The sequence below is a fragment of the Molossus molossus genome, unplaced genomic scaffold (assembly GCF_014108415.1).
Source record: "Molossus molossus isolate mMolMol1 unplaced genomic scaffold, mMolMol1.p scaffold_m16_p_3, whole genome shotgun sequence".
NCBI lineage: Eukaryota > Metazoa > Chordata > Mammalia > Chiroptera > Molossidae > Molossus > Molossus molossus.
Window position 1 is genome coordinate 28,064,701 of NW_023425366.1, and position 27,098 is coordinate 28,091,798.

A 27,098-nucleotide genomic window follows, 5' to 3' on the forward strand; every position below is an offset into this window, starting at 1 on the left:
CAAAAGACAATCTCAAACAGGATGTCAGCCAAAGAAAATGGTATGAAAACCATTAGTTTGAACTTGCAAATTTCAGATTATTAAGATGACTTCTACACTTGGTGGGATTTTATTACGTTGGGAATGATTAACATATGGATATCATAAAGATATATAATCTATAAAATATAAATTCCAAACATCTACCAATATTTATAAGCAACCTGCCATAAAGAAACTAAATTCTGCTGCGTTTTCTTTTTCTTTTTTTCTGATGGTGATTTTTCCATAGTTTTGCCCAATCCTCCCGCTGCCTGACCCTGCCCAGCAATTTCTGGATGATAGTCCTCTGAGCTACTGCCCACTAAGGGAAGAAGGAATATAGTGGACCATGGGGAAGACGGGCCTGAGACATTTTTGACGGTCGACATGTGATTTTATAGAGACTGGTTGGGAGGGCTAACAGTGAAACCCAGGTACCAGGTATGTTTCTCTTGCCAGGAAGTGCGATGATAAGAATTCAAATGCATCACCGTATTACCAAGCACTCAAAAGTAACTGTCTCTAAATAGGTGGGACTGTGGATCTTTAAAACTATTTTTGCTTACATATATTTTCTCCAATAATCATATCTTGCTATTGTAAAACCCATTTATTTATTATAAATTTATTTTTAATGAAAAAAGAATCAAGTTTCATCACTGAGATCCCACAGTGAGCCACCCAGTAAGGCTGCATAAGTATATTTCAATGCTGGAGAATGAAAAATTAATTATGATTTGAGAACTTAACATAATCATAGTCTGACATGATCCTTTTATGTATTTTAAAAGCTAGTTAAGGTACAAAGGAAGTAAACAATGTAAATTCACTTACAAAGTGTTTTCTTAACCTGTAATTAGATTCTACGGCATTTAGAAAAAACAACCATTCCAAGTCCAGAGCAGCTCAGACTCATGAGCGCCTTCTTGTGGACGCAACGCTGTCAAAGAATTGCACTGAAGACGAAAATAGAATTTTGGACGTTTCACATTTTAGGATAAACTGAAGGCAACAAACAGTAATTTTTCTCTGCCTACAAAATGTGCAATGTGTTACCTCTAAACCTAAAATTCGAAATGCCTCTACTTACAAACAATTTGCTTTTGTAAAGGTACTTGCTTCTCCCACTGGAATCTTTCACTTCTTTACTAAACACTAAGGACATTTCGAAAAGGAAGAGGTGCCGTTCTCGACCCTTTCGAATTAAGGTTTTTGGGTCCCACACTTGGAAGGATTCCTGCAGGATGAGTTCTCCCTGAGACTCAATATTTTCATCAAACCCTACAACATAAAAAAAGGAAGCACAATCAATTTAAAATAAAAAAGACAGCATTATGAACTTAAACATTTGTAAAATGCCCATCAATTGAAACTCAGATTAGCATTTCCCCTTCGGGCTCCCGACTCCCATCTCCCCAGCACTGACCCATCCGACAAAGGGTCATTCTTCTAAACAAGACTCGACATATATTTTTTGCTGTTAAAAAATAAAATAAAATACAGGGATTTTGCTTGGCTTTATTCTTTAAGTTCTATCTTCGTAGGAAGTCATTCTTACTACCTGAGACTGGTTTAACTCCTTACGTCGTCACCCCTCACTCACAGCACTCCATCACACACCTCCTCTGCCACCCAGAATGGTTCCCTGACACCCCCGCCCCCCCCCCCCCATTCTAGCCTGTGTCTTTAGCCTCTGCTTCCTGGGCCCAGAACACCCTTCGGGACAGTCCACAGCAGTCAGTCTTTCTGCAAACCCTGCTCTAGCCTTCCTCTGGGAAATGGCTCCGGCTGCTCATCTCTGGTGGAGTTCTCTTCCCTCTGAATGCAAAATTCTTCCTGTGAATCGCTCGGTGCTCTGGCCACTGGCTGGCTTTCACTAATGCTCATCTCTTCGCGGAAGTGACCCATTGTATGGACTTCCGGGGGCTGCTAGTTATCTCCCAAATTCCACTTTTCCCATTCATGGCACTCAAATGAGTACTATACTTCCCCAGCGCCTTCTGCAGTGGGCGGCAGCCACACACCTTCGCTCAGGCCGTGGGGGAAGAGTCATGTTCCCTGCCCTCCCTCTCTCCCACTTCCTGCTAGATGGAAGGTTCACATGGTCTCGACACATTCTGAACCGAGCTGGCCAGGCAACATCCAGGGAGTAGAGAGAAACCAGCTGGAACAGAGCCTGGGTCCTTGATGTCACGCAGGGATGCCTATCAGCTCAGGATTTTGCATCAGAGAAAGAAAAGCCATGTTGCTTGGTCTCTGGTTTTTGGTCTCTGCAACACAGAGCAGCACCTGTGCCCTGTCTAGTGTACTGCTCGATGCTGCCAGCGACCATGACACAGGCCAGCACGTGCTTCTTGTAAATATGTCTGTGTGACCTGACAGTACGAGTGAAGCTCTGCAACACAGAACAGCTTCTTAAATAGATTTATCTGATTCTGTACCGTGTTATATACCACCTTCAACTGCATACGCAGGTATGTTGCACCTGCTGCATCCAAGGCCCCAGTGAGTGCTGCCACGGATAGAGACGGGGAGGCAAAATGCTCTTTGAAGGATTTTATAATCTGGGGGGCTGAGCTAGCCTTCCCGCCACCCATCCACCCAACACAGAGACCAGGCAGGTGCAGGCAAGGGACGCACAGTGCTCCTGGGGTTCAGAGAGCGGAGAGGCCGTTCTCCAGGAACGGGACAAGGACGGGCGTCTAGGTAGAAGCACTTCATGTGATCTTTAAGGGAAGTGATAAAACTAATTCTTTAAAAGAGAAGACATTCACATCTAAACACTTAAACTCTACATAAACACAAAGGCACGAAGCCACGGTTTTCAGGGCATGGAAAACCCACGCACAGACATCTGCAGCAAGCACACAAATGCACTCTGGGGCGTGGTGCCGGTACCTTCCAGCATGCTGAGGTGCATGGCGTCGTTGGCTCGCTTGGGCACGCTGAGCATCACCTCCAGGCCATCTTTAATCTCCCCCTTTCCTTCCTCACAGCACGTGAGGAGCTCCTGTAGAAGACCAAGACTGTGAACTAGCCAAAGACTGCAGAATTCTCTGCCACCAAGATCTTTGCAGAAATAAGAGTTCTGACATTCAAGATAAAAAACAGACTGTGGTCTACTGGGTGTACATTCCCACAGAAAACAAATGATTGCCTCTGTGTCCTCTAGACGAAAGGGTCTCTCCTGCTCAAATTAGGACGTTTCTTTACATCAGAGTAAACCAGAGGGAGTTATAATCAAGATATAATTGGTGTACACGTTAACTACCAAGCCTCAAAAATGATCATACAACTATTTCATCAGTAGAGCAGAACACAGTCAGCTAGAGGTTGTAGCTGAAGGTCATGCAGAGTCCAGCTAGTACTGCTGCTTCCCACAGGGACCCAGCATGATTCTGAACCTCTGGTGCCACTAACACGGGGCCATCGAACCTGGAACCGCCACCTCGTGCTGAGGAACAGCGACGCAGTAGGAACATCGACAGTGAACCCCTTTTCCTTGGCACATAGGCTGTTTAGAAGAAGCTCCAATGATTGCATTACACTCCCTGGGTGTGATTACATCTCAGATCCCAGGGAACATTGTTATTCAATGAATGATATGACTACTGATCAGTCAGTACCATATCAACAGCTTTCTGTGTCCCAGTCTTCAACAAAGGGACAAGACAGCACAGCCAGCCTTGGCCTCACACTGGATGGTCTAGAGCAACTCAGCTACATGACAAGCACCTTTACTCATGAACTGATGACATTTTTGATTACTTTAAAGAGCTCAGCAAAAAGTGCTTTAAAAATGCAATGCACAGACTGACTGCACTGGCAGAGAACTTGCCTCGTTGGGGTTCAACACAGCTGATTCCCGTTCTCTAGAAGAACCCTCAGCAGATCGAGGGTGACATATGAAAGCACCAGTCTAGTGGTGAGTGACCAGATGTGACGTCACCAAGGGAGAGATCTTTAGTGGAACCACATGCTAGAAACAAACCCCTGGATCCCGAGGACATCGGGAAGTGAACTGCCTTTGCGGAAGTGGGAGCCAATGTAACACAGACCACTGAGCCCACCGGCTCCCACTCTGTGGTTACAGCGCTCACATCTCGGAGGGATGGTCAGACAGTCCCGCAGTGAGATTCTGAGGCAGACGTGTAGGAGGGCTATTTCGACAGAAAAGTTAGTTCCAGAATGGTGTCACTTTCACTAAAGAATGAAGCCACTTCTTAATCGTTTCTGGATTTTTCGTACCAACAAAAAGAGTAAAGAAGAGTTTCAGGTATTCATTACTCCATCCTCTGAATTTCATTATTACCTCCTATTGTTGTACTGGGACTGAACCGGGGACACAGATGATTCATAAAATACTGTTAGTAGGATAAATGGACGGTTGATACATTCTAACGCTTGATTAACATTCACCAGCCAAGGAATGGCAGGGTAAACATCATCAGATGGAGATTGTAAATTCTTTCTCTTATAGTCAAGAAAGTATGAATCAATTATGTGTATAATGCATTCATTGCAATTCTTACCACAAATTCTAAGTTTTCTTTACCATCCTATTGTCAAGACCAATAGTTATTAGATTTTTGCAAGTGTGACTTTAATTATAATCATTTACAACCAAGAAAAAGCAGAGGACAATGTGACTCAAATACTGGTGACTTGTACGAACAATATGCATAAATGTGTGTGTGACAAACGACTAGACTAGAGATAAAGGGGAGCAAGCTGCCTGAGGGAGCGTCCTTCCTGGATTCGGGGGGAAACCCGGCATCAGCCCGACCCAAGGACGACTCTGAGCGCGGCCCTCACCCTCAGGAGCCAGGACCCAGCCCTGCAGACTGGCCCTGTGTGAGGTTAGCTCAGTCTCTGCAAAGAGCACGGCACAGTGCTTGGCCCGCAGCCAGCAAGCCGTGCTGGGGTCAATGGCCTAGCATGTCCACGACTGGCCGCTTCTCCTTCCTCCCTCATTCTGTGTTGCGGACGAGGCATGGCCAGTGACGTGTAGGGGCGTAATCGAGGAATATACTCTGATTTACCTGCTGTACTGAGGAATGGATCAGGGAAATAAATGGCAATGAATTAAAAACAGCATGCTGGGTGTTAGTTTAAAACTTCAGGGTACTTTACATAGAAAGAAAAATGTCGAAATAGTAATGTACCAATCATAAAATTTGGCAGAAGCTGCCTCATACATACCTTTAAAAGGAGCTGGTACTTCGTTATTCGCTGAACTGGTTTAATAAGGTAGGAAGAGATGGAATTGGCTAACCCGTGCCGCTGCTGTATCTCCTAAATTAAGCAAAAATTATATATATAAATAAAAACACCACTGGTAAGTTAGATAGCACCGCCTAAAAATTCACATTTTTTTTTACCCCCACAATGAATATACACATATCATTTTTTTCTGTAAATATAAAGCAGAAATCACTAATTAGTCTTTTAATATGGTCAACCTAAAATCTCAGTCAAGTTATCCCTCTGAACGAGAAGCCAGCAGCGCTGACTCTGTCACGGGCTCTCAGGGGGGAGGTCAAGCAGCTCCCAGCACCCTGCAAGGTGCTCCCAGCACCAGCACCAGCACCAGCGCCCTCGAAGCCGGCAGAGTCGAGTCAGGGATGGACTCGCCCTCTCTCCCACCACAGCTCCCGAAGCTTGCGCCCTGAGTCACAGACCACACCCCTCTCCACAGCCCGACTCTCCCTCCAAGGGGCCTCCTTCTTCCCCACTAACACATCCACCCAGTATCAAGAAATTCTTCTCTCATCACTCAACTGCCTTTGAGCCCAGAATTTCCATCCACACCAATCGACCGTATCTGCACTTTCTTAGTTCTTAGTAGTCTTCTCAGGAGTTCTTAAAAAACCAGTCATCACCCGAGAGTCTATGCTTCAAAATGGGTTCACAAAGCACTACGCTGCTGTCGCCATCTGCCTGTCACTTGGATCACGCTCGCCAGGAAAAGCAGACGAGCATGGTTCCTGTGGAGAGTCGGCCGCAGGAATCACCAAATGACTTGTTACTTGGGCATCAAGCAGATTAAATTAAAAATGGACAACTCCTCCTCTGGCTTCCGGATCATAAATGTAGGTTCCAAAGTTTCTTTACAATTTGCAGTGGTTTAAAAATGTGGGGTTTATGATGTAATGATGATGATACACATGTCTGTCATTAACAGCACATCTAAAGGACTTCTTTTCACATACAGTACAACTCAAAATCTTAAGAACAGGTCGGTGAGTTCTGACAAACGTTAACCCACTCGGAAACAACTCCCAAACCGAGACACAGAATGTTTCCACCATCATGGAGAGTTCTCTCCTCCCCTTTCCAATCAGCTCCCCACCACTCAGAGTTCTCTCCTCCCCTTTCCAATCAGTCCCCCACCACTCAGAGTTCTCCCCTTTCCAATCAGTCCCCACCACTCAGAGTTCTCTCCTCCCCTTTCCAATCAGTCCCCCACCACTCAGAGTTCTCCCCTTTCCAATCAGTCCCCCACCACTCAGAGTTCTCTCCTCCCCTTTCCAATCAGCTCCCCACCACTCAGAGTTCTCTCCTCCCCTTTCCAATCAGCTCCCCACCACTCAGAGTTCTCTCCTCCCCTTTCCAATCAGTTCCCCACCACTCAGAGTTCTCTCCTCCCCTTTCCAATCAGTCCCCCACCACTCAGAGTTCTCTCCTCCCCTTTCCAATCAGTTCCCCACCACTCAGAGTTCTCCCCTCCCCTTTCCAATCAGTCCCCCACCACTCAGAGTTCTCTCCTCCCCTTTCCAATCAGTCCCCCACCACTCAGAGTTCTCTCCTCCCCTTTCCAATCAGTTCCCCACCACTCAGAGTTCTCCCCTTTCCAATCAGTCCCCCACCACTCAGAGTTCTCTCCTCCCCTTTCCAATCAGTTCCCCACCACTCAGAGTTCTCCCCTCCCCTTTCCAATCAGTCCCCCACCACTCAGAGTTCTCTCCTCCCCTTTCCAATCAGTCCCCCACCACTCAGAGTTCTCTCCTCCCCTTTCCAATCAGTTCCCCACCACTCAGAGTTCTCCCCTTTCCAATCAGTCCCCCACCACTCAGAGTTCTCTCCTCCCCTTTCCAATCAGCTCCCCACCACTCAGAGTTCTCTCCTCCCCTTTTCCAATCAGCTCCCCCCCACTCTAGAGTCTCTCCCCCTTTTCCAAATCAGCTCCCCACCACTCAGAGTTCTCCCCTTTCCAATCAGCTCCCCACCACTCAGAGTTCTCCCCTTTCCAATCAGCTCCCCACCACTCAGAGTTCTCCCCTTTCCAATCAGTCCCCCACCACTCAGAGTTCTCCCCTTTCCAATCAGTCCCCCACCACTCAGAGTTCTCTCCTCCCCTTTCCAATCAGTCCCCCACCACTCAGAGTTCTCTCCTCCCCTTTCCAATCAGCTCCCCCACCACTCAGAGTTCTCTCCTCCCCTTTCCAATCAGTCCCCCACCACTCAGAGTTCTCTCCTCCCCTTTCCAATCAGCTCCCCACCACTCAGAGTTCTCTCCTCCCCTTTCCAATCAGTCCCCCACCACTCAGAGTTCTCTCCTCCCCTTTCCAATCAGTTCCCCCACCCATTCCCCCACTGCCACCAAGAGGCAACCCTTGTTCCACTTTCTATCACACAGATACATTTTGCATCTTCTGGAAGTTCATATATAATGAACCAGAATATATTCTCTTGTATCCAGCTGCTTTCAGCCCACGTTGTGGAGATTAGTCCATGCTGTTCATGTATCAAGGGCTTATTTGTCCCTTCACACTGCTCAGCAGTGTTCCATCTCCCAGATAGACCACGACATCTGGGAAACACACAGTAATGTCTTTTTAATACATCCTGTCCTAATAATATTTTCAGAAACACATCTCCAATATTTCTAAACACCAACCTCACTATCTTTGTTGACATCCTCAACCTGATGCATTATATGATTCAAAATTGGTTACAAGAGCACAGTCGTCTTCCAAAACACCTGACAAAGATTTAATCCAGCTGAAATAATAAAGTTTCCCTTTTCTAAGACTTCTTTGCTTATAAAATTTTACTTTGGATGGGAGGGAGCTGAGAGCTGAGGGAAGGGGGACCCAGCACCCTGGTCAGTGGTCTATCTAACGCCAGGATTTTTTCTTTGCATTTGTAATTAAGTTGTTTACATGTAATCAAGTCCTTGCGGTTTACATTCCTTTCTGCCTGCAAGGGGGGTGCCCTGTGTGTTCCCCACTTTCTGCTAAGCACCTATGCCAACACCATGGGTTAAATGGGCCCAACAGCCGTGCAGTAACGCTGTACAAGGAAAACCACAAGCAAGTAATCTGTGTTCTCTCTTAGACAAACATGATTTCCTGTATCCCTGGAGATTTTCAGGGCAAAGTGTTTTTCTCAACGGCTTTGATTCCAAACATTAAATGTGGCACATGCTCTCAAATGCTCCGTCCTTAAATCATTCTGACACTGTGCATAGCCACGTGGCGTGGGGTTTCTTCTAACAGCAAAGACCCAGGGTTGTGTGAGACGCTGAAAAGAAGAGGCAGCACCAGGCTGGGAGGAGACCTTTTCTTTACACAGGCCGTGCCGTGTAATTCCTGGTCATGGGAATGACAATCGAGACGGGGTCATCTACAGGTAGGGCTCCATCTCAAAGACAGATGCTAACAAGCATTCTAATGCCCAGACTTTCAGAGAAGAGCAGAATACCACACCTGGCCTTGCGCAAACACACAGACACGTCTCACATTCTCATGGCCTAATGAGCCAAAGGATCCACACCATTCGAAAGGACCTCACCTTTTAATCAGAATTTACATGGCACACATCTGACTACATTCTGCAAACCCAGAAAGCATTCTGCATGTTGTGCCCTGAGGTTTCATTCCTTTGTGTGCTAAATAACCAACCTGCAATATTTTTTTTCAAAAGGTGAGCTATATCTATGTTTACACCTGTGAGAATATAAATAAACCTCTCAATGGGCCTAGTTGTTATAGCTTTTAAAAACAGAATATAAGAATATCCCACCCTATATGTCATAGAGAAAAATGAAAATATTGTTCCATCAATTACATGCAAGGTCTGAATACGATTGCATTTTATGTATATCAAACACAACTTAAGAAACTTCCGTTTCTGCAGGAACCTATGACTTACATCGAAGTAGGAGCCCGCGTGCTCTAATATCAGCTGAGTGGAATCGGGCTTGTTTTTGCAATAGGTGACATACATCTGAAACTTGTCTGCCTATAAACAAAAAAATTAGAATATCACTTCCCAACGCAGTAAGTCAAAATATGATTAACTTTTATGTAAAAAAGGTGTGTGGATAAAGGATATTTAAGCCCCAAATTAAAGAAACCCTAATTTATAAAGAAATCTATTAAAATAAGGAACATCCTGCTGCTACGTGCACCTCCAGAATCACCCCCACCCCGCAGCCCAGCAAGGTGGGCTGGGCATGCCCTCTTCCCCCACAGTGGAGAGTGGAAACCTGGGCCGTACGCTTAGATGGCGTGATCGCCAGGTCACATGTCTGCCTCCCCTCTGACTGGAGATCCCCACCCCCACCCGGCAGGGCGAGGTGCTCGTATCTGGCTATGAATCCCCAGGGCCAGGCAGAGGTCTGGCACACTAAGTGGTCTGTCAAATCATCACTACAGCCAATAATAAGGTCATTCTGCATTAATAACTAGCTGGGGAATGTAACTCCTTTAGACAAAGTCCATTTTTCTGTATGCAGATACCAGCAGAAGATGGTGACCGAAAAGAAATGAACTAGATTCCTTCTAACTTCCTTCAAAGCCACCAAATAACCAAGACCACGGGAAGCTGAGGTTTCATTACCCAAGTAACAAAGCAGTGCCCGACGTCCTCTGGCAGCTGCTCGTATTTCTCCAGCTCTTTCAGAAATATGCTGCAGAGAACAAAACATTATTGTAGCTTTATGATGTTTTCAAACATTTTAGCAGTGAAATATGCCAGAAATTAGACCAAGCATACGCAACTTTGGTGAATTTCATCATTTTAGTCAAATGCAGTGAAAAATCTGTGCCCGCTAGATTCTGAGATTTAACAAAATGTGTAGCTCTTAACCAGAGTAAGTTATTGTGACTTTCAGCTCACCAGTTTAGCATTCAAACACTTTCGAACAGAAATTTTAACCTAGTGGCTCACTTCTAGGAAAGTGCTGTTTAGTAGCCAGGCAATAATGTAGGAATGTAAATATTCAATCAGAAGAACCCCATTAGAGTAACCCCGTTAGAGTGTAGTGTCTTTCACTGGGGTGGGGTAGGGGAGTGGGACGACCCCATGAGCTCTGGCCCCACATCGTCATTCCACACGCTACTGGGCTGCACAGACTCCCCCTGAAAAGGTTCTGCTGCTTTTCAAAAATTTATTAGAAATAGAACTATGTGCCTCCTCTGACCAATGGAAAGTGCATTTTATTGTGGACAGACCACACATCTGTTCCATCCTCAGTTCCTTCTTCCCTCTTATCCAAAAAGACCAAACGCTGCCCTGCAACCCATGGAAATCTCTCCTTTCTTTTAACCCTAAGGAGCCACTCATGCAGCAGCTGATAACGCAGCTTGAGAAGAGGCAGGGTTCTCAGAAAAACAGTTTTCCTAATCTTATTTCTACAGGAAGTGACTCACAAATATAAAGTTGAGTCTGTATTAAAATAGTCTTTAGATTGACAGTCTATTTGAAGACAGTCTGACGGGCTTCACTCAAACTTCGACAACATCACTGAAATCTACACTTAAGCCAATCGGAAACCTGATGTCTTGTAAGGAAATGTCTGCACAGTATCTAGCTCGCGGGAGTAACTCGCTATGGCCCCCTGAAAACAAGGCCACTCACCTGTTGTGGAACTCATAGATCTCCTGCATGTTCCCGAAGATAATGAGCTCTTTGCTCACTATGCCAGGTGGGATCTCCTCCACCCCGCTGGTCATCTCCCACAGGTAGGTCTGGCCCGGAGGGAAACAGAGGAATTAGACACAGCCGACACCAAGTTTTCAAGAAACGGGTGTTTCTGACATCTGTAGGGCTGCACCGAGAGTTCACGTGCCTGAACATGTATCTTGAGAATGGAATCTTTCAGAAATGCATGCAAAACTGAGAAAACCAGAGCAGAAAACTCCTCGGTTGCTATAATACTTGAGACTAGTTCCTACACCTTTTAGCTCTAAACTTTTATTCCCAGTTTTGAATTTTGGAATCAACCTACTCCATAAGGTACGACAAATACTCATAAAACTACTGAGTGTTAGTTGCCAACCATAATTGGTAGACACGTTTCTCTGAGGCTGCTGTGAAATTCTGCACAAAGAGTATGTCAGCCGGGCCGTCATGTGACGGACGTAATGAGAGGACTGATGCTCTGTCATCTGTCATGAGCAGGACACAAGCCCAGAACTCAGAGAAGTGCAGAAACCTGAAATCGGCTGTTTAATCACACTTTAAATCTCAAACACAACAAAAAAAATATGATTATGTTCAGCATTACTAACAGGTAAGAATAAATACAAGATTATACTCAATCTAAATAAACAAGCAACAAAACTTACTTACATCCATACACTCCCGGAGGTCTCTGACATAAGCCTTTTCGGTTTGAATTAGCTCAGCCATTATGAACCTTAAACACAGGGAGACAGCAAATAGTTTAGTCTCAGTCAGGACCCGCTTGTAAAAGCATACCTGCTTTTATGGTTTCTGAAATAATTAAGTGGTTTAAAAATCATTAGTCAGTAATGTGTTCTAGAGAATTAAATCGAGAATAGATAGAACGGCAGTATCCAGCCATCAATTCGAAGGGAAAACAATTTGGAAACATTTCTGTCGAGGCACCTACAGATCAGGGTTTCTCCACTGGTGACACTGGGGGCTGGATAACACTTTGCGGGGGGCCGTGCCTGTAGGATGTTTAGCAGCCTCTCTGGTCTCTACCCACTAGATGTCCGTAGTAACGCCCCTCCCCACTCTGTGACAACCAAAAATGTCTCCACACGTGGCCAATGTCCCCCAGGAGACAAATGCTGTCTGTGATGGAGAATTACTGGTTTAGAGCAATCTTTTATCTTATTAATATCTAGTATAGTTCACTAATCAGCAGCGTTTGAACACCTCCACCTGCGTTAGTCATTTCTTCTCCTAAGTATTACTACTCATCACCTAACTGATGACAAATTATACTAAACTGATTTGTCAGGCCCATAGGAAATGGGATTGCAGGGTCTGACCCAGGTGACAGGGGAGTTTGAGCTGTAAAAACTAAGTGCATTCCAAACAACAAGAAGTCATCATGCCATTTGGTCGCAAAGCACACACAGAAGCCTGCTTGTCCAAGTGACATTCTCTTCACTTCCTCAATGAGTCTGGCAGGTGCTTAAAGACCGGCTTACTCTTTCCTGCGGGCAGATTTCCGCTTCTCCTCATTCAGCTCGTGAGCAGCATCCCGCAGTTTCACCTCTGACCCAGGGACACTGGCTGGAATGATATCCAGCTGGAGACTTTTACTCTGTGGGATAAGACAGTGAATGAACTTCAGTGAGCTGAATCATAAAGGAACATGAAGAGCACCGAGATTTATTCAGTTCGCACAAAGAAATTTACCGATTTGTTGGAATCTGAAGAAATCCCCAGGGCTTTCTCCAAAGAGGTCCTGTACTTCTCCATCCGCAGAGAGAAATCTCTGTACCTCTTATCCACGGCAGTGACACATTTTTTTATCTCTGCTGCATGGGCATGCCCCTTTTCACAAAAGCCATCAGCTAGCTGTATCAGTAGCTTCACCCTCTCTTTGGTTTGCTGCAAAAACAAAAACACACACACACAACGGGAAAGTATTGTGAAGCGAATGAATCCAACTGCCAAAAACCAGAAATAGTGGCAAGTTGCCTACAACTCAGTTCTGAACAGGAAAAAAACTGCTGGTGACAGAAACTTAGACAAACATCCCACATCCATCCAACTGTACCTCCCTGATTGTAGTAGACTAGCTCCTTCCTCACCTCTTCTATAACAAATGGTATTATTAAGACTGCAGATAAAAAAATCTAGACTTCCTTTCAGCCTATTCATCTGGCAGATGCTCAGTGGAATCTGCAGAATGCATGAATGAGCCATCATTCAGGATGTCCTCCCTAAATTCTATGACTATCTTCTCTTGAGTGTATCCATATTGGTTACAGAGACCTTTCCTGCTTTAGTTACTCTCACCTTTAAAATTTATTTTAAAATTTTGTGTGCCCAGTTACACCAAAAGCTCTCTGAGGACAGCAGTCACCTGAGACTTCTGTTTTCCTGATGCCTCTGTGGCCAGGAGGTCTCACGGCAGACGTGATATTCCTGCTGAAGCTCCTGTGTATCACATGTGCGTGTCTTTTTTCACTCGCGGGGGATATGGAGGAAAAGCCACCAGTCAGGGAATGATCTCTACAGAGGTATTTCAAAGTTTGTTCCATTTTAGAACTCTCTCTTTAAAAAAAATTGTTTCATTTTATATGTACATAGAAAAGATATTTTATGAAGCTAAACTTTACAGTTCTTACTTCATATAAAGTTAGGGAAAAACATAAAACATTGGGTCTATATATGGCAGTAACTTTACTCAACTCTGATGTTTTAACTGATCTGTAGTCACATCTATTTCATTTATTCCTACCATGAGGCTTCCTTCAATATTCCCACTGATAATTCAGACGAGCAGTTACTCCTCTGCCCTGGAACCTAGCTTTTCTCAGATAAGCTTTAACTAGAAAATATTTATGACTAACATTCAGGAAATTGACTTTAAAAATCCCCAAAAGAAAGGTCAGTGTTCAAAACCTGGATACATTATCTTGGTTTGTACGATGCAAGTTCTGAGCCAGAATTCACCAGGCACCTGTCCAGTCGGCTGTGAAGATGCTCAGGCTCCACACGAACCCCAGCAACCCGGCAGCGGCGGAGCACCCTTCTCCCCAGCACCCAGGCCCCAGGGGCTCATGCCTTTGGTTCTCTACACGGGTGCCCTGCTGCCTGCAATGCTAGCGCCCTGGACGTGTCCGTGGCTCCTTCCTTCAGGCCTTGGCTCCACCGAAGGCCACCTTCTCCACGTCTCTCCCTGCACCCACCGCCCTTCCCGCCTGCTCGCCTGTTTCTCACAGCACGTGGCCTCTTCTCACGAGAACGCAGTTTACTTAGGACATTCTTGTTGGTCTCTCTTCTGTTAGGTGGCAACCATCACAGGCCAGGAATATTTGTTTTGCTTACTAGTATCTCCGCATCTTCCATGTGTCTGGCACATAGTGGACATTCACGGAATATTTACTGAGTAAATAAATTAACATTGGGCTTTTTTTTTTTTTTCCGTTTATCTTCAATTAGAGTGGGGGTGGTGGGAGGGAGAGACACATGAATGTGAGAGAGACACATTGATTGGTTGCCTCCTGCATGACCCCAAACAGGGCTGGGGACGAACTGCAACTGAGATACGTGCCCTTGGCCGGGACTGAACCCGGGATTCTTTGGTCCGCAGGCTGATGCTCTAACCGCTGAACCACACCAGCCAGGGCTAACACTGGGTTCTTTATGCAAGTGTGTATATGCTTGTAACTTTAATGGGCATGGTAGTTACTCTCTTTTTAAAAATTTATTTAAAAATTTTGTTTTACTTCATTTTTATTGGACACTCATGGTAGTTACACTTAACAGCATTAATACATATGCTTCAAAAAATATATGAAAATAAAACTCAAGGAACATTAATTGTCTCTGGGGAAAAAAATCAGTATTATGGATTTTATAAAAGCTGTTTATTGGGAACAGCCAAACTGAAAATACTCTCCAAGTTTCTAGGGCTTTCATTTTGTGTGAAAATGAACTCGAGTAGAGTGAACTACAAGAAAAACATCTGTTAAACACACCTTCTGGCTTGTCATCAGCGTGAGACCTTTCTAAAGATGTTAAGACAAACCTGAATGTAAACCAAGGAAATGAGAAGTCCAGGTTTCAGATCTGGAAGTATAAATTCCAAAAGGAATCAACTTGGAAACACTTCTAACATCAAAGAGAAGTAATGTGGCTAATGCAAGATATTTAAACTTAGGTTGTGAGGACCAGGCTCCATTGCTGTGTCAAGACAGGACCCTGCTGAGACGCGCAGAAAAGAGATACTGTCCCAACATTTAAGCACAAACTATGCTGCAGTTAAGAAAGCTATTTTGTGTTTTAAGTGCTGGGGACAGAGAAGTGGAGATAAAAGACAACGCAGCTTACCTACATCAAAATAGAAAACAAAACACAGCAAACTTCAGGACGATTTATGTCCATGTCTAACCTGTTGCCGGCAAGTAACACCGATAGGCTAATCCTGAGTGCGGGAGTACATTTAAATGCACAGAGTTGCAAATGAATGGGCTGAGTCTTAGGGATGGGAGGCTTTCTGTGCATTAACACTCAGTGTTACAGTGCTCATTATGTAACAAGTGGATTGGAAGACTGTCCTGTCAGAGTCAAGGATTCTCTATGTAACAGAAGGCAAACAAGAACATAGCTTAATATCAACGGGAGAAACTAAATGATATATCTTTAAGCACCAAATCAGGTGTTTTCTGATGAAAAGAAAGCAGCCAGAAACCAAAAGAAAAAAGCTGCTAAAAAAAAAAGTGAGAGGTGTTTTTTCAAAACCTACCATATCCAATGAAGGAAACAGCTCTGTATTTTTGTGAAACAGTATGGTCAGATGTCATCTATGATTTTAAAATATATTTTTATTGATTTTTTTTTTAAGAGAGAGAGGAAGGTGCCCAGCTGGTGTGGCTCAGTGGTTGAGCATTGACCCATGCACCAAGAGGATGCCGGTTCGATTCCTGGTCAGGGCACATGCCCAGGTTGTGGGCTGGATCCCCAGTGGGGCACATACAGGAGGCGGCCAATCAATGTTCTCTCTCATCGATGTTTCTCTCTCTCTCTCCCTAAAACCAATAAAGAAAAAGAAAGAGAGAGAGAGAGAGAGAGAGAGGAAGAAACACTGATTAGCTGCCTCCTGCACGTCCCCTAATGGGGATTGAGCCCACAACCCGGGCATGAGCCTTGACAAGGAATTGAACTGGGACCTCTCAGTCTGTGGAATGATGCTCAATCCACTGAGCCATACCAGCCGGGCTATGATTTTAGATGCTTAAAAAAAATTCAATAAAAGGGCAAAAGAAATGCCTTTTACTGCTCATTCTTCCAATGATCATACTCCAAATTTGAGTAACAGAGAAATGTAGGAATAATGGAAAAATCATTTCATACACACTCCATTGGTGGAACAAGCTACCATGCTCAGCTCCAGACAGGTACATTCACGTCCTGTTCTACGTGCGTGGTGCCCCCCCCCCCCGCCCCGTGGCTGTTCACTGACAACTCGTGTTGTCAGTGAACAGCCACACAGAACAGCCTGCAGACGGCAGCATTACTGAAACCTTCAGTCCATGAAAAGGAACAATATTACATCTACTTCTGAGTGTTATCTTAAATATTTTCTTCATACCTTTATAATCAAAGGATGTTCAGAGAAACAGATATCATATCATGCACATAATAACTATAATTTTTTTTTACCCAACTATTAACGGAAATGAGAATCACACAGCTAACAGTGTGCTGTATCTAGAGGAAGGGAAAGACTTAATCCTTACCTGCAGAGGCAGGACAGGTCAGCTCTCCTCCTCTGAGCGTGCAAGGCCCCTCTATCATGGTGAGGCTATGCTTGCCTGAGCCTGTCCCCCCAAATGCTCACAGTGCCCCCACAAAGTGCCAGGCCTCTTTACCAGCCCTGCAGTAGTCAGTCTGTTTATGGCTCCACTAGACTATGTTTCTCCAGAGCGGAGACCAGGGGTTCCCAGTGCCCAGCGCCCTGAGGCTGAGTGGAAGTAAATACCCTAGAGCTTGGGCTGGAGGGCTGGGAAGAATAGCAGGAGGAGTTAAGAAACTGTTACAGAAAACATTAAAAAAGTACAAATAAACATAATACAAAGTAGCTATCTTTACCCCAAATGATTCAAAAATACCTCTCTGATATGTTTTCAAAGCCAAGTTAAGGGCCACACACACAAAACAATCAATCTTTTTAACTTATAGGGATACTTCTTTTTAACCAAACATATGATTTAGCTTGATCATCTACTTCCTACTCTTCAATTTTTAGTTTTTTCTAAAAACTCAAAATCTGTCATCAAAAACAGAGGCACTTCGGAAGGTATTACAATACATGTGTATTCAAAACCCTTGAAAAACAAAAAGAAAACCACCGCTTGAGAAGGAGATGTCGTGGCAAAGGAGGCGTCAGTCTCTGCAGGTCAACGTGAAGACTCCTATATTTGCTTAGAACTTGGTATGCACTCACATATACTGTACAGGCCGTAAAGGTGTATTTACCTGTACTCTGATTTGGGGGAGAAAACTGAAAATGCCTCCAGTTTCCTAAACCTGCGAGCCACCACCAACAGCACTGGCATACCCTGCCAGCGACAGACAGGGCTTCAGGAGCGACTGAGCGGAGACAGCGCCGCGGCACCACTGTCACTGAGCAGAGGAAGGAAACACCCACAGAACGCAGCCGAGGGCAGCTGGCAAGCACCAGAGCTGCACAGACACAGCAAGCACTCAGAACACAGCCTAGCAAAGAGCAGAGAGATGACGGCGACAAGGACAAACGCGAATCAAAAGGAAGGAGATGAGACGTGTGTGCAGAAATCAGAGGCACGGCGAACAAAGGAGGGAAGGGAACCCTGAGGGGCGAGTGTGAAAGGCAGTAAGAAGTATCACAAAATTCCTGTGGAACAAGCCATGTGGGTCACCCTGTTTCTCGGTTCATAAGGTATTTCTTACATGATCTATTTGAGCACCACCTTATTCACGCAAAGCATCCTGTTCTAGGTTATTCTGGAAAAGCCCGAGCAGATGCACAGGCCACCGTCAGAGGGGCGGGCAGATCGGGACATACCTTGGCGGTGATCTGAAACTCCTCGTGCTCCTTCAGCAGCTCCTGCGTGTGCTGTATGCTGGAGCCTGTGGAGGTGTGTGTGGACAGGTAGAACTCCCCGTTGTCATGGATCCATTCTAGAGCCTAGACGGGAAGGAATGAAAAATGTTCATGGTGACACACACGGCGATGAAGGAACTCCTCAGTGTCTCATGTGAATGGGAAGTCGCAGGCCAAGGCCGGCACGCGTTGAGAAGCAGCCCTTGAAGACAGACACATTTCTGAAATAAGCATCATCATTCTAAAACTGAAAAAAAAAAAAAAAAACAACAACTCACGTTCTAGAGAGTTGCAATTGTGTCACTTATGTGATAACAATAAAAAGGTCAAGCCCAGCCAGTGTGGCTCAGTGGTTGAGCGTTGACCCATGCACCAAGAGGCTGCCGGTTTGATTCCCAGTCAGGACACATGCCCAGGTTGTGGGCCCGATCCCCCGTGGGGGGCACACAGGAGGCGGCCAATCGATGTTCTCTCTCTCTCTCCCTCTCCCTTCCTCTTTCTCTCAAATCAATAAAGAAAAAAAATTAAAAAAAAAAAAAAGAAAAGGTGATGAGTTTTTTATAACCATGAATGTGAAGTCACAATGGAAGAAACCACAAATAAGATTCTTTTTCAAGAATGGGGGAAGGGGTGGGCTGAGGCCTCACACTGTTAAATATTGAGACATTCATGTTATTGGAACTTTACAACCTGCCTGGGACTTTTAACCAAAAAAAACAAAAAAAAAAAACAAAACAGGAACACATATTCAAATTCCTAGCTTTCAAAAGGACAGTTTAGCCCTTTCTTCCTATTCCTGAACGCGGTGAACACCCAGGCATGTGCCCACTTCACTTGTTTTGGGGGCTCCGCAGAGGGCCAGCTGCACTGAGCATGGCTGCACTGCTGGGGGGATGGCGGAACACCTTCCGCCTGGGGAGACAGGGGCCAGCGAGGTTCATATCACAACAGAATGACAGTTCTCGCTCGTCTGTTCTTTCATGGTTTTGGGAATTGGTTCAGGGAAGCCAATTTTTTCCTTCTATACTCATATATCTGAAGTAAAATCCAACTTAATTAAACACACACACCTAAATGGATGGATGGAAAAGAAGCGTAAGAAAGTAAAAGGGTTTCTATCTGCCCTTCATCATCTCGAAGTCATCCACTGTTTTGCTGGTATTGGAACAGAAATGTCACTGCTTCTGCTGGGTACTTCACAGCATTTCGAGCATTTCAGAAGAAAAAAAGGAAAAGAAAACCATGACCCAGATTACTTACCACGCAGCTTACTGGCTGGGATTTACGTGTGCTGTGCCTGAGCTTGGCTATCCCATCTCAGAAACAATGTTAACACTGACTCTGAATCAAGGCAGAAAGCCATTTTTGTCAATTGATTCAAAGGTCCTTGGTTTCTCCACTCACACAGCCAATGGTACCTGAGTGCCTACTATGGCGGCAGGTGCGGGGTGATACACCAGGGAATGAGAAGCTCAGGCCAGGCTGCTGCAGACCAGGAAGGGGAGAGAATGAAGAAAGATACACGAAAGACAAACGAGAGTGGGAGGCTGGCCCAGAAGGACGGCCAGCGGGGGAGGCAGCAGAGCTGGAAGCTGCAGGCTGCGGGGGGTGGGGTGGGGGGGTAGGGAGGGGTGGGAGAAGCTGTGCAGGAGGGGTGGAGGGGTGAGGGGAGTATGTGCCAAGGTGGTGGCCAGGAGTATCAGTCTGGACACCAAAAACAGAGGTGAGGGCTGGGGGTAGCAGCAGAGAAGATCAGAGGAGAGGAAAGAGAAACAAGAACACGCCTCAACTGAGCCCTGGAGAAAGTGGACATTCAGAGGCGGGGGTAAGGAAGAGGGGGCAGCAGAGGACTCGCCGGGGGCGGAGCCAGGGCCGGAACCACCTCTCCTCTCCACCGCCAGTGAGGCGGCATCCAGGGAACCTCTCAGTGCCATCCTGAGAACCGCAGTCCAGCCAGGGGCCTCAAGGACGGTCTGTCATACGTGGTCCATGCTATGGAACTGATCACGGTACAGAACAGAACCCAACAGGTCCATGGAGCCAGCCGGTCATCACTGCTCACGGCCTAAAAACGATTTTATATTTGGCAGATGAGCTCGCTTTCTGAAAAAGCAATGACACATTTCCTCTGTCAAGGGAATTATTTGCAGTTTTGCTCTGTGTAGCTGAAGGATTCCTTGTCTTTCAACAGAGAAATAATAGATATGTGAGAATTATGAAATTATCTCTAATTAGAAACAAAATCAGGCTGTCATAAATCTAAAACGTGATTGAAGTGTTTTTAAATAAAATGGTGAGCATATCTGATTTAAACACTGACACACTGCTGTCCCACCTGTTGGGACGATGATGGCGGCACCTGGGAACGTCAGGCAAGTGGAGGAAAAGGCCGAGTCAGGCTGCAGGTCTGTGCACCGTGACCTCCAGCTTATCAGCCTGTGGGGAACAGGGCACCCACGGCGAGATGAACATTCACCCACAGGCAACAAAATATGCTCCCTGAGTGGGAGCCTGAGGGAGGAAGACGGCATCTTTCTCAGGCTCCACGCCTTCTCCGCAGGCCTGCTCTGACCGGCAGGTGGACTGGGAAGATGGTCCAGTCCGGCGTGGTCACCACGTGACTCTAAGCGCCTTGACATGGGGAATAAGAGACAGCTCTATGGGTTCTTATGCTACAGTGAAGGCCAAAGAGAAGTGAAGGATTTTAGTGTTCAAGTTAGGGGTCTGACAGATTTTCCCCTAAAATGACCTTCCACAACTGACCACATAGGCAGAAGCAATTCACCCCAAAGTGACCTTAGAGAGGGGCCCCTTCGAATGTGTCCTCTACATGTCTCTGCGTTAGCCAAACACGTGAATGTTTCTGCCCAAACCGAACTGTTAGAAATTCTGTCACATTTCTTAATATTTGCTCCATTTATCTGAACAAAATATTATCTTAAACATAAAAATATAGCAATACACAAAACTGCCCACTATATGTTTACTCAAATATAGGACCCAGATTCCACAATGATTTTTATTTTTTGTTTTTTTTTAAACATGTTTTTATTGATTTTTTAGAGAGAGGAAGGGAGAGAGAGAGAAAAATATTGATGTCTGAGAGAAACATCAATCAGCTGCCTCCTGCACGCCCCCTACTGGGGATCAAGCCTGCAACCCGGGCATGTGCCCTGACTGGGAATCCAACCAGGACCTCTCAGTTCACGGGACAACGCTCAAGCCACTGAGCCACGCCAGTCGGGCCATGGTGATTTTTACATCGTCATCACGTATCACTTGCACTTAGCTGTCTTAAACAGGAGGTACAGACAGTGGAGACAAGCTGAGTAGCACCCTTGCTGAGGGCCCAGGTCACCAAGTGATGCTTTTATGAGGTTGTGGGGTTTCCTTTTTGCAACAAAGTGTTCATTACAAGGCACGGCTGTTTTGGTTATTAGAAAGTGGCTCTGAAACCGTGGAAACGGAGGTCTGAACATAGGGTGGGGAGCACTGACCTGCTTGGCACTTCGTTCAAAGACCACGTACTGCTGGCACTGGTCCAGCCGCCTCTTCCTCATGGTCCAGTAATGCAATACCCTGTTCTCCCGCTGGAAGAGTTCGTTCAAGATATCTGAGAGAACGGGGAGAAAGGCGGTCAGTGCAAATGCCTGTAAAACCCCATTCCCTTTTATGTAAGGACTTTCTAACAAATGCCTTTGCAAGACAGAATGCCACATCAGTGTTCTAAGCGAGCATGTCAACCAGATCCTCCTTACTCTCCGACCCCAGTTCATTACGTGATGAGCCAGGTCACGGAGGTGAAGGTCGGCCTCTAACACCTCGGGCAGCTGGACCAGTGGGCCATGCCACTGCCTCCCCTGCTGGGGCAATCTGACCACGTCAGGATTAGATATGTCGTTCAAGACCATTGAAACCTTCCTACAGAAGGAATTTTGTCTAAGGATGTACATCAAACTGGTGAAGGACTAGAACAAAACAAAATGTTTTTTAAAGAAAAGATCAAGACAAAAACAGAAACCCTTAAGAGAAGGAAAGACGCGAAATAGAGAAGCACGGAGCTAAAAAACACCAAAAAAGCCTGTTTACATAAAAATTAAGAATGTTATAACCAAACAATAACCACCATAAAAATACTATACCAATGAAAAGCCAGGAAAAAGTACTGGGGAAATATAAGACATTGACCTAGTTTACTTAGTAGTCAACAGAAAACAATGAACATAACAAAAATAAATAAATTAATTAAAATAAATTAAATAAAATGTAGCAAGAAAAAAAAGAAAACAATGAACAATTCACTAGAAAACTGAGCAGAGCATATAAACATGAAGCTCATGACTTTTTATATATTTAAAAATTTTTTTTCTTTATTGAGTTTGAGAGAGAAATAGAAACATCAATGAGAGAGAACATCGACTGGCCACCTCCTGCATGCCCCCACTGGGGATATGGCCCACAACCCTGACTGGGTATCAAACCGGCGACCTCTTGGTACATGGGTCGATGCTCAACCACTGAGCCACACTGGCCAGGCACTCACGACTTTAAAAAATAAAATATGGCCACTAAGTACAGAAACATATTTAACCTCATCCAAACAAAGAGACCATCTTTCGCCATTTTCCTGCATGGACTATGCTATCAGTGCCAGAAGGGGGTAGGGCAGGCAGGCACTTGGCACCCTATCTTCTTATGAGGGAGGAAACAGCATTCCTCGCAGAGGGGAATTTGGCAATAGGTGAGGACATCGAGGTGTCCGTACCTTTCAGCCAGGATTTACCTTCCAGACGTATGGTGCTCACACGAGCAGTCCAGATGATTTTACTCAGATGCACAGACACAGAGTTGCAGCAGCATATGAGCCCACGAACTGGGGTCAAGCTAAATCAGTTATAAAATCACTCTACCATACATTAAAAAAGAACAGAGCAGATCTTTAAATCTGATATAAAAAGACAACTAAAATATCCTAATAAGTGATAGAAGCAAATTGCAGAGAAATGTAGTCCCATTTAGTAAAATAAAAAATAAAAAAAGCAGAATGGGTCAGTGGAATCTACATGTTTAGATTCCTCTACACATTTAGATTTATATGCACAGACAAAATGCACACAAAAAAGTCTTAACAGTGGTTACTATTGGCAAAGGAATTAGGTAATTTACATATACTTGTCACTTCATAAATTTTTACAGTAAGTTTGTTTTACTCCCGAAATTTACAAAATAGACAAAAAACGTCAGAAGAAAATTCCCAAGACTAAAATTGTAAATCAAATAAATGGCACCTAGACTATAATGCCACTGTATTGGAAAACCATATAAATATAAGTTTTCCACAAATATTTACTGAGCTCTTAGTAGGCTGAGTACTTTGTGTGAAGCAAGAATCTGCTAGCGGCATTTACCCATCAGCTCTGGGGTCTTGCTACAGTATCCTCCTCACTCTACTGAAAAGGTGGACTAGTTTCATAACACAGATTAAGACTTTGAAATTTGAAGCCCGTCAAAAAACTAAGCTACTACTTGCCCTGGCTGGTTTGACTCAGTGGTTAGAGTGTCAGCCCGCGGACCAGGGAGTCCTGGGTTTGATTCCCGCTAAGGGCATGTACCTCGGTTGCAGTTTGTCCCCGGTCCCATTTGGGGTTGTGCAGGTGGCAACCAATTGATGTGTCTCTCTCACATGGATATTTCTCCCTCTCTCCCTGCCACTCTATCTGAAGATAAATGCAAAAATGTCCTCGGGTGAGGATAAAAAACAACAACAACAGCAAAAACCCCAAAAAACTAAGTTACCACTTAAATGAAAATATCACAAGTGAAAATGAACATAACCACTGGGTCTTTTCTGGTCTTTGATTTCCATAGTCTCTTCCTGGGGCAGGGCTGATTTGGGGCAAGTCAGTTGCCTAGCAGAGGGGCACCTGCAGAGGGATACCCTGAGGCTACTTCAAGCTCCTGAGGGGCCCTCTGGGAGTCACACTCTCTCTTCTGGCACTGCCAACCTTACATTAATCTACTGCACTGACCGGCCCACAAACCTTCTGTCCCCAAGTCTATGGCGAGAGAAGAACATTTCTTTTTTAATTCTCCACAGCATGCAGCATGGTGAGAAACTCTAGCACATGCACAAGGATTATCTAGTGAGAGAGTGCATGGATCATATCCCTCTCACACATGCATGCACCTATCAAACTAGTACAACCTAGAAAGTATCCTAATATCTTCGATCAGAGCAAACACTAAGTATGGCCAAAAACCACGAGCAACATTGAGAGAAGAGCAAAAGAAAATGACTTTTCTATGAGATGAGTCAAGTAAACTGATCACAATGCACATATCTTCCTGGCAATGAAGATTTGTTTCTGCTGAAAGTGACTGCTCCTGTTAGTCACTTATTTCCCAAGAGAAAAGCCTACCAATTAGTAAGTATAAATCTCATCGGGAGAGCTTAGGGGATTGTAGCAATGTGAGAGAAAGTATTCTGTAACAGCTAACAGATGAATCAGATCAACAGGGAGTACAATGTAACATAGAAAGTTTTTGCCAATCCTGTTGTTTTAAAACTGTGTGAAATGAATCATTAGTTAACTGGTTATTGTAATTTTCCCTATAAAACTCAATGTAGGGGTGCAGGCTGAGTGAACCCAGTTTCCTCCTAATTTGGTAGTGACTCCTAGGCACATGGTGAGCAAGCATTAAAGCTGACAGAATGGTGCCTTCATATCAAAACTGTTTTAAACAACTTGTATCACTTTCTCAGATGCATTTCCATGTCATTTCAATTGAATCTGCAAAAACTGTGATTACATTTAAGTTTAAAATTATAAGACACCCAATTGCATTGTCTTTATAAGTCCTCATCACTTTCAGCTACACTAATCCTATTTATCATTTAGTATATATTTCCCCAGATCTCTTTTCTGAGCATTTATATATATATACATTATATTAACAACATGGTTTTATAGATTTTATACTCAAATGCTATCAAACTATATATTATTTTGCAATTTGTTTCTATTAATAATGCTTATATAAATAAGATTAATAACAATTTACAGAAATGATATTAGTGTATTCATGATGTAAACTTTAAAAAATATTTTGCCTGTAGATAACTCTGGTTGTCACTTTTTTCCCGATTTTTATTTTTGCTTACTTTAACAAAATAGTCAGTGCCAATACATATCACCCTGAATTATGCTTTCTACTTATTTACATTCTTTAACTGCAGTCAATAAATTACTAATCTATATACTTAATATTTTGTTATTAAACTAAGATAAAAAGTAAGACCTTTAATAATATGAAATGGACATTTACAACAAAGCCCTGGGTCAAGATTTCCGAGCAAATCCCGTCCAGCTCCTTCCAGCGCTTCAGTCAGCCGGCTGCTGGCTGTACTCACTTTTTACTTGTTGTTCGGGGGCTTTGATGTGTGTCACCATGCCCGGCATGTTCACGCTGTTCCTGTGCAGGTACTTCAGGAAGACGTCTGCATTCCGTCTAGCAAGTGTGCAAGCCTAGGAATGATGGAGGGCAATGTGCTGTTAATCTGACTTACACAAACAGGTACTCTGAGTCCATATGGTCGACATCAGGTGGCTCTAACATACATCTTTACCGGAGATGTTCACCTGGCCACCTGTGGTTTGGAGAATACATAGGTTAAATATTTCAATTAAAAAAAACCTGTCTTGGAGCCCTTGCGCTGATGAAGCCAGCTGCTCTGTGGAGGTGGCCAGGTGGCGGGGGTGAGGGTGGCTGCTGGCCTACAGCCAGAGAGAAAGGAAAGCCCTTCCTTCCCCAGGCCAGCCTTGAGGTGACCACATCCATGGCCAGCAGCGTAATCATGGTCTTGTGAGAAATGCTGAGCCAGAGGACCTGGTTGAGCTGTGCCTGGATTTCTGTAAACGGTGGAGTAAATATTATCAGCTGTCTGCAGCATAGTCTGTCTCTCTGTTGCAACTACTCAGCATGGCCACTGGGTGAAAGCAGCTGGCTGGTGTGGAGATGAGTGAGGGGGGACGGAAGGAGGGGAGATGAACTGAGCTCTCAGGGCTCAGCTCGCCAAAGCTTGGTTTACGCCCTTAAGTTTTGAGGCATTTTGTTAGGTGGTGTTATTTTGATAATAGAGAACTAATATTACATGTTTATGGAGTGAGGGGGCCAGAATTTTGCCATCCTGAAGCTGCTTTTATAGGATACTGATTTCAAGCTGATTATTAAGAAACAGAAGACTCAGCAAGAACCTTTGACCCTCTCCCTTCTTTCCTGCCCAAGAAATTCAGACAGAAAACCTGCTTCAGGAAGGACATCTTAAGATGCCCCTCCCCCCTCGCTTAGTTTGATTTGATTAAGTGTGTTACATAAGAGGGCTTCAGGAAGGCACCTGTTAGCATCGCACCTTTTCTGGGTCACTGAGCAAGGGTGTTCCTGCCAGGTGTCTTCGCTCTTCCTCAACTACCTGTAAATCATTCATTCTCACTTCTTAAAGCTAATTCCCACGCCCTCCCCTTTCTCCTCTGTCCAAAAATGTCTTATATATCCAACACTGCCTCACTGTCTGTGGAATTTCCATGGACTTATCGTGTTTATGTGAATTCCCATGCACATGTATTCAATTTTGAATACTGTTAATTTGGTTATTAGCCCAGCCAGAAGAACTTAGAAGATGGAAGAAACCATATTAGAACTTTTTTTAGACCCCACAAAACTAAATAAGCCAATTAATTAATGTATTAAAAAACACAAGTTAAGAGAAAAAGGATATAAATATAAAATGGAAGCAGTTAGGGAGAAAAACCACATTAATTACATTTGAACTGGAAATATCTTGCATATTTCCTGTCTTATATGTGGAATTAATCCCTTCTTCAAAGACCTCTGCCTCCCTCTGGTGGTAGATGGTGCTGGGAGACCACAATCTGGGCACACTATTATCATCACTGTTTCTAGGCCTTCCCTGTAGAATACATTTTTTAATGAAGAGAAAATATACCTTGAATCTCTACTGAAAAGTCTAAAATAAGCAGTTGTACCAAACATC

General features: G+C 44.5%; 1 protein-coding gene across 1 annotated transcript in view; it reads right to left on the reverse strand.

The window, feature by feature from the left end:
- The window catches only part of TRIO (trio Rho guanine nucleotide exchange factor), a 342,804-nt gene that overhangs the window by 103,651 nt on the left and 212,055 nt on the right, over window positions 1-27,098 (reverse strand). The window contains exons 19-30 of the mRNA XM_036280916.1: window positions 25,458-25,572; window positions 21,544-21,659; window positions 18,008-18,130; window positions 12,646-12,840; window positions 12,435-12,550; window positions 11,602-11,668; window positions 10,888-10,997; window positions 9,868-9,937; window positions 9,178-9,267; window positions 5,224-5,316; window positions 2,920-3,031; window positions 1,112-1,302 (exon numbers count right to left, since the gene is read on the reverse strand). Coding sequence (XP_036136809.1) covers window positions 1,112-1,302; window positions 2,920-3,031; window positions 5,224-5,316; window positions 9,178-9,267; window positions 9,868-9,937; window positions 10,888-10,997; window positions 11,602-11,668; window positions 12,435-12,550; window positions 12,646-12,840; window positions 18,008-18,130; window positions 21,544-21,659; window positions 25,458-25,572 — 1,398 coding nt within the window. The remainder of the gene's footprint in view (window positions 1-1,111; window positions 1,303-2,919; window positions 3,032-5,223; window positions 5,317-9,177; window positions 9,268-9,867; window positions 9,938-10,887; window positions 10,998-11,601; window positions 11,669-12,434; window positions 12,551-12,645; window positions 12,841-18,007; window positions 18,131-21,543; window positions 21,660-25,457; window positions 25,573-27,098) is intronic.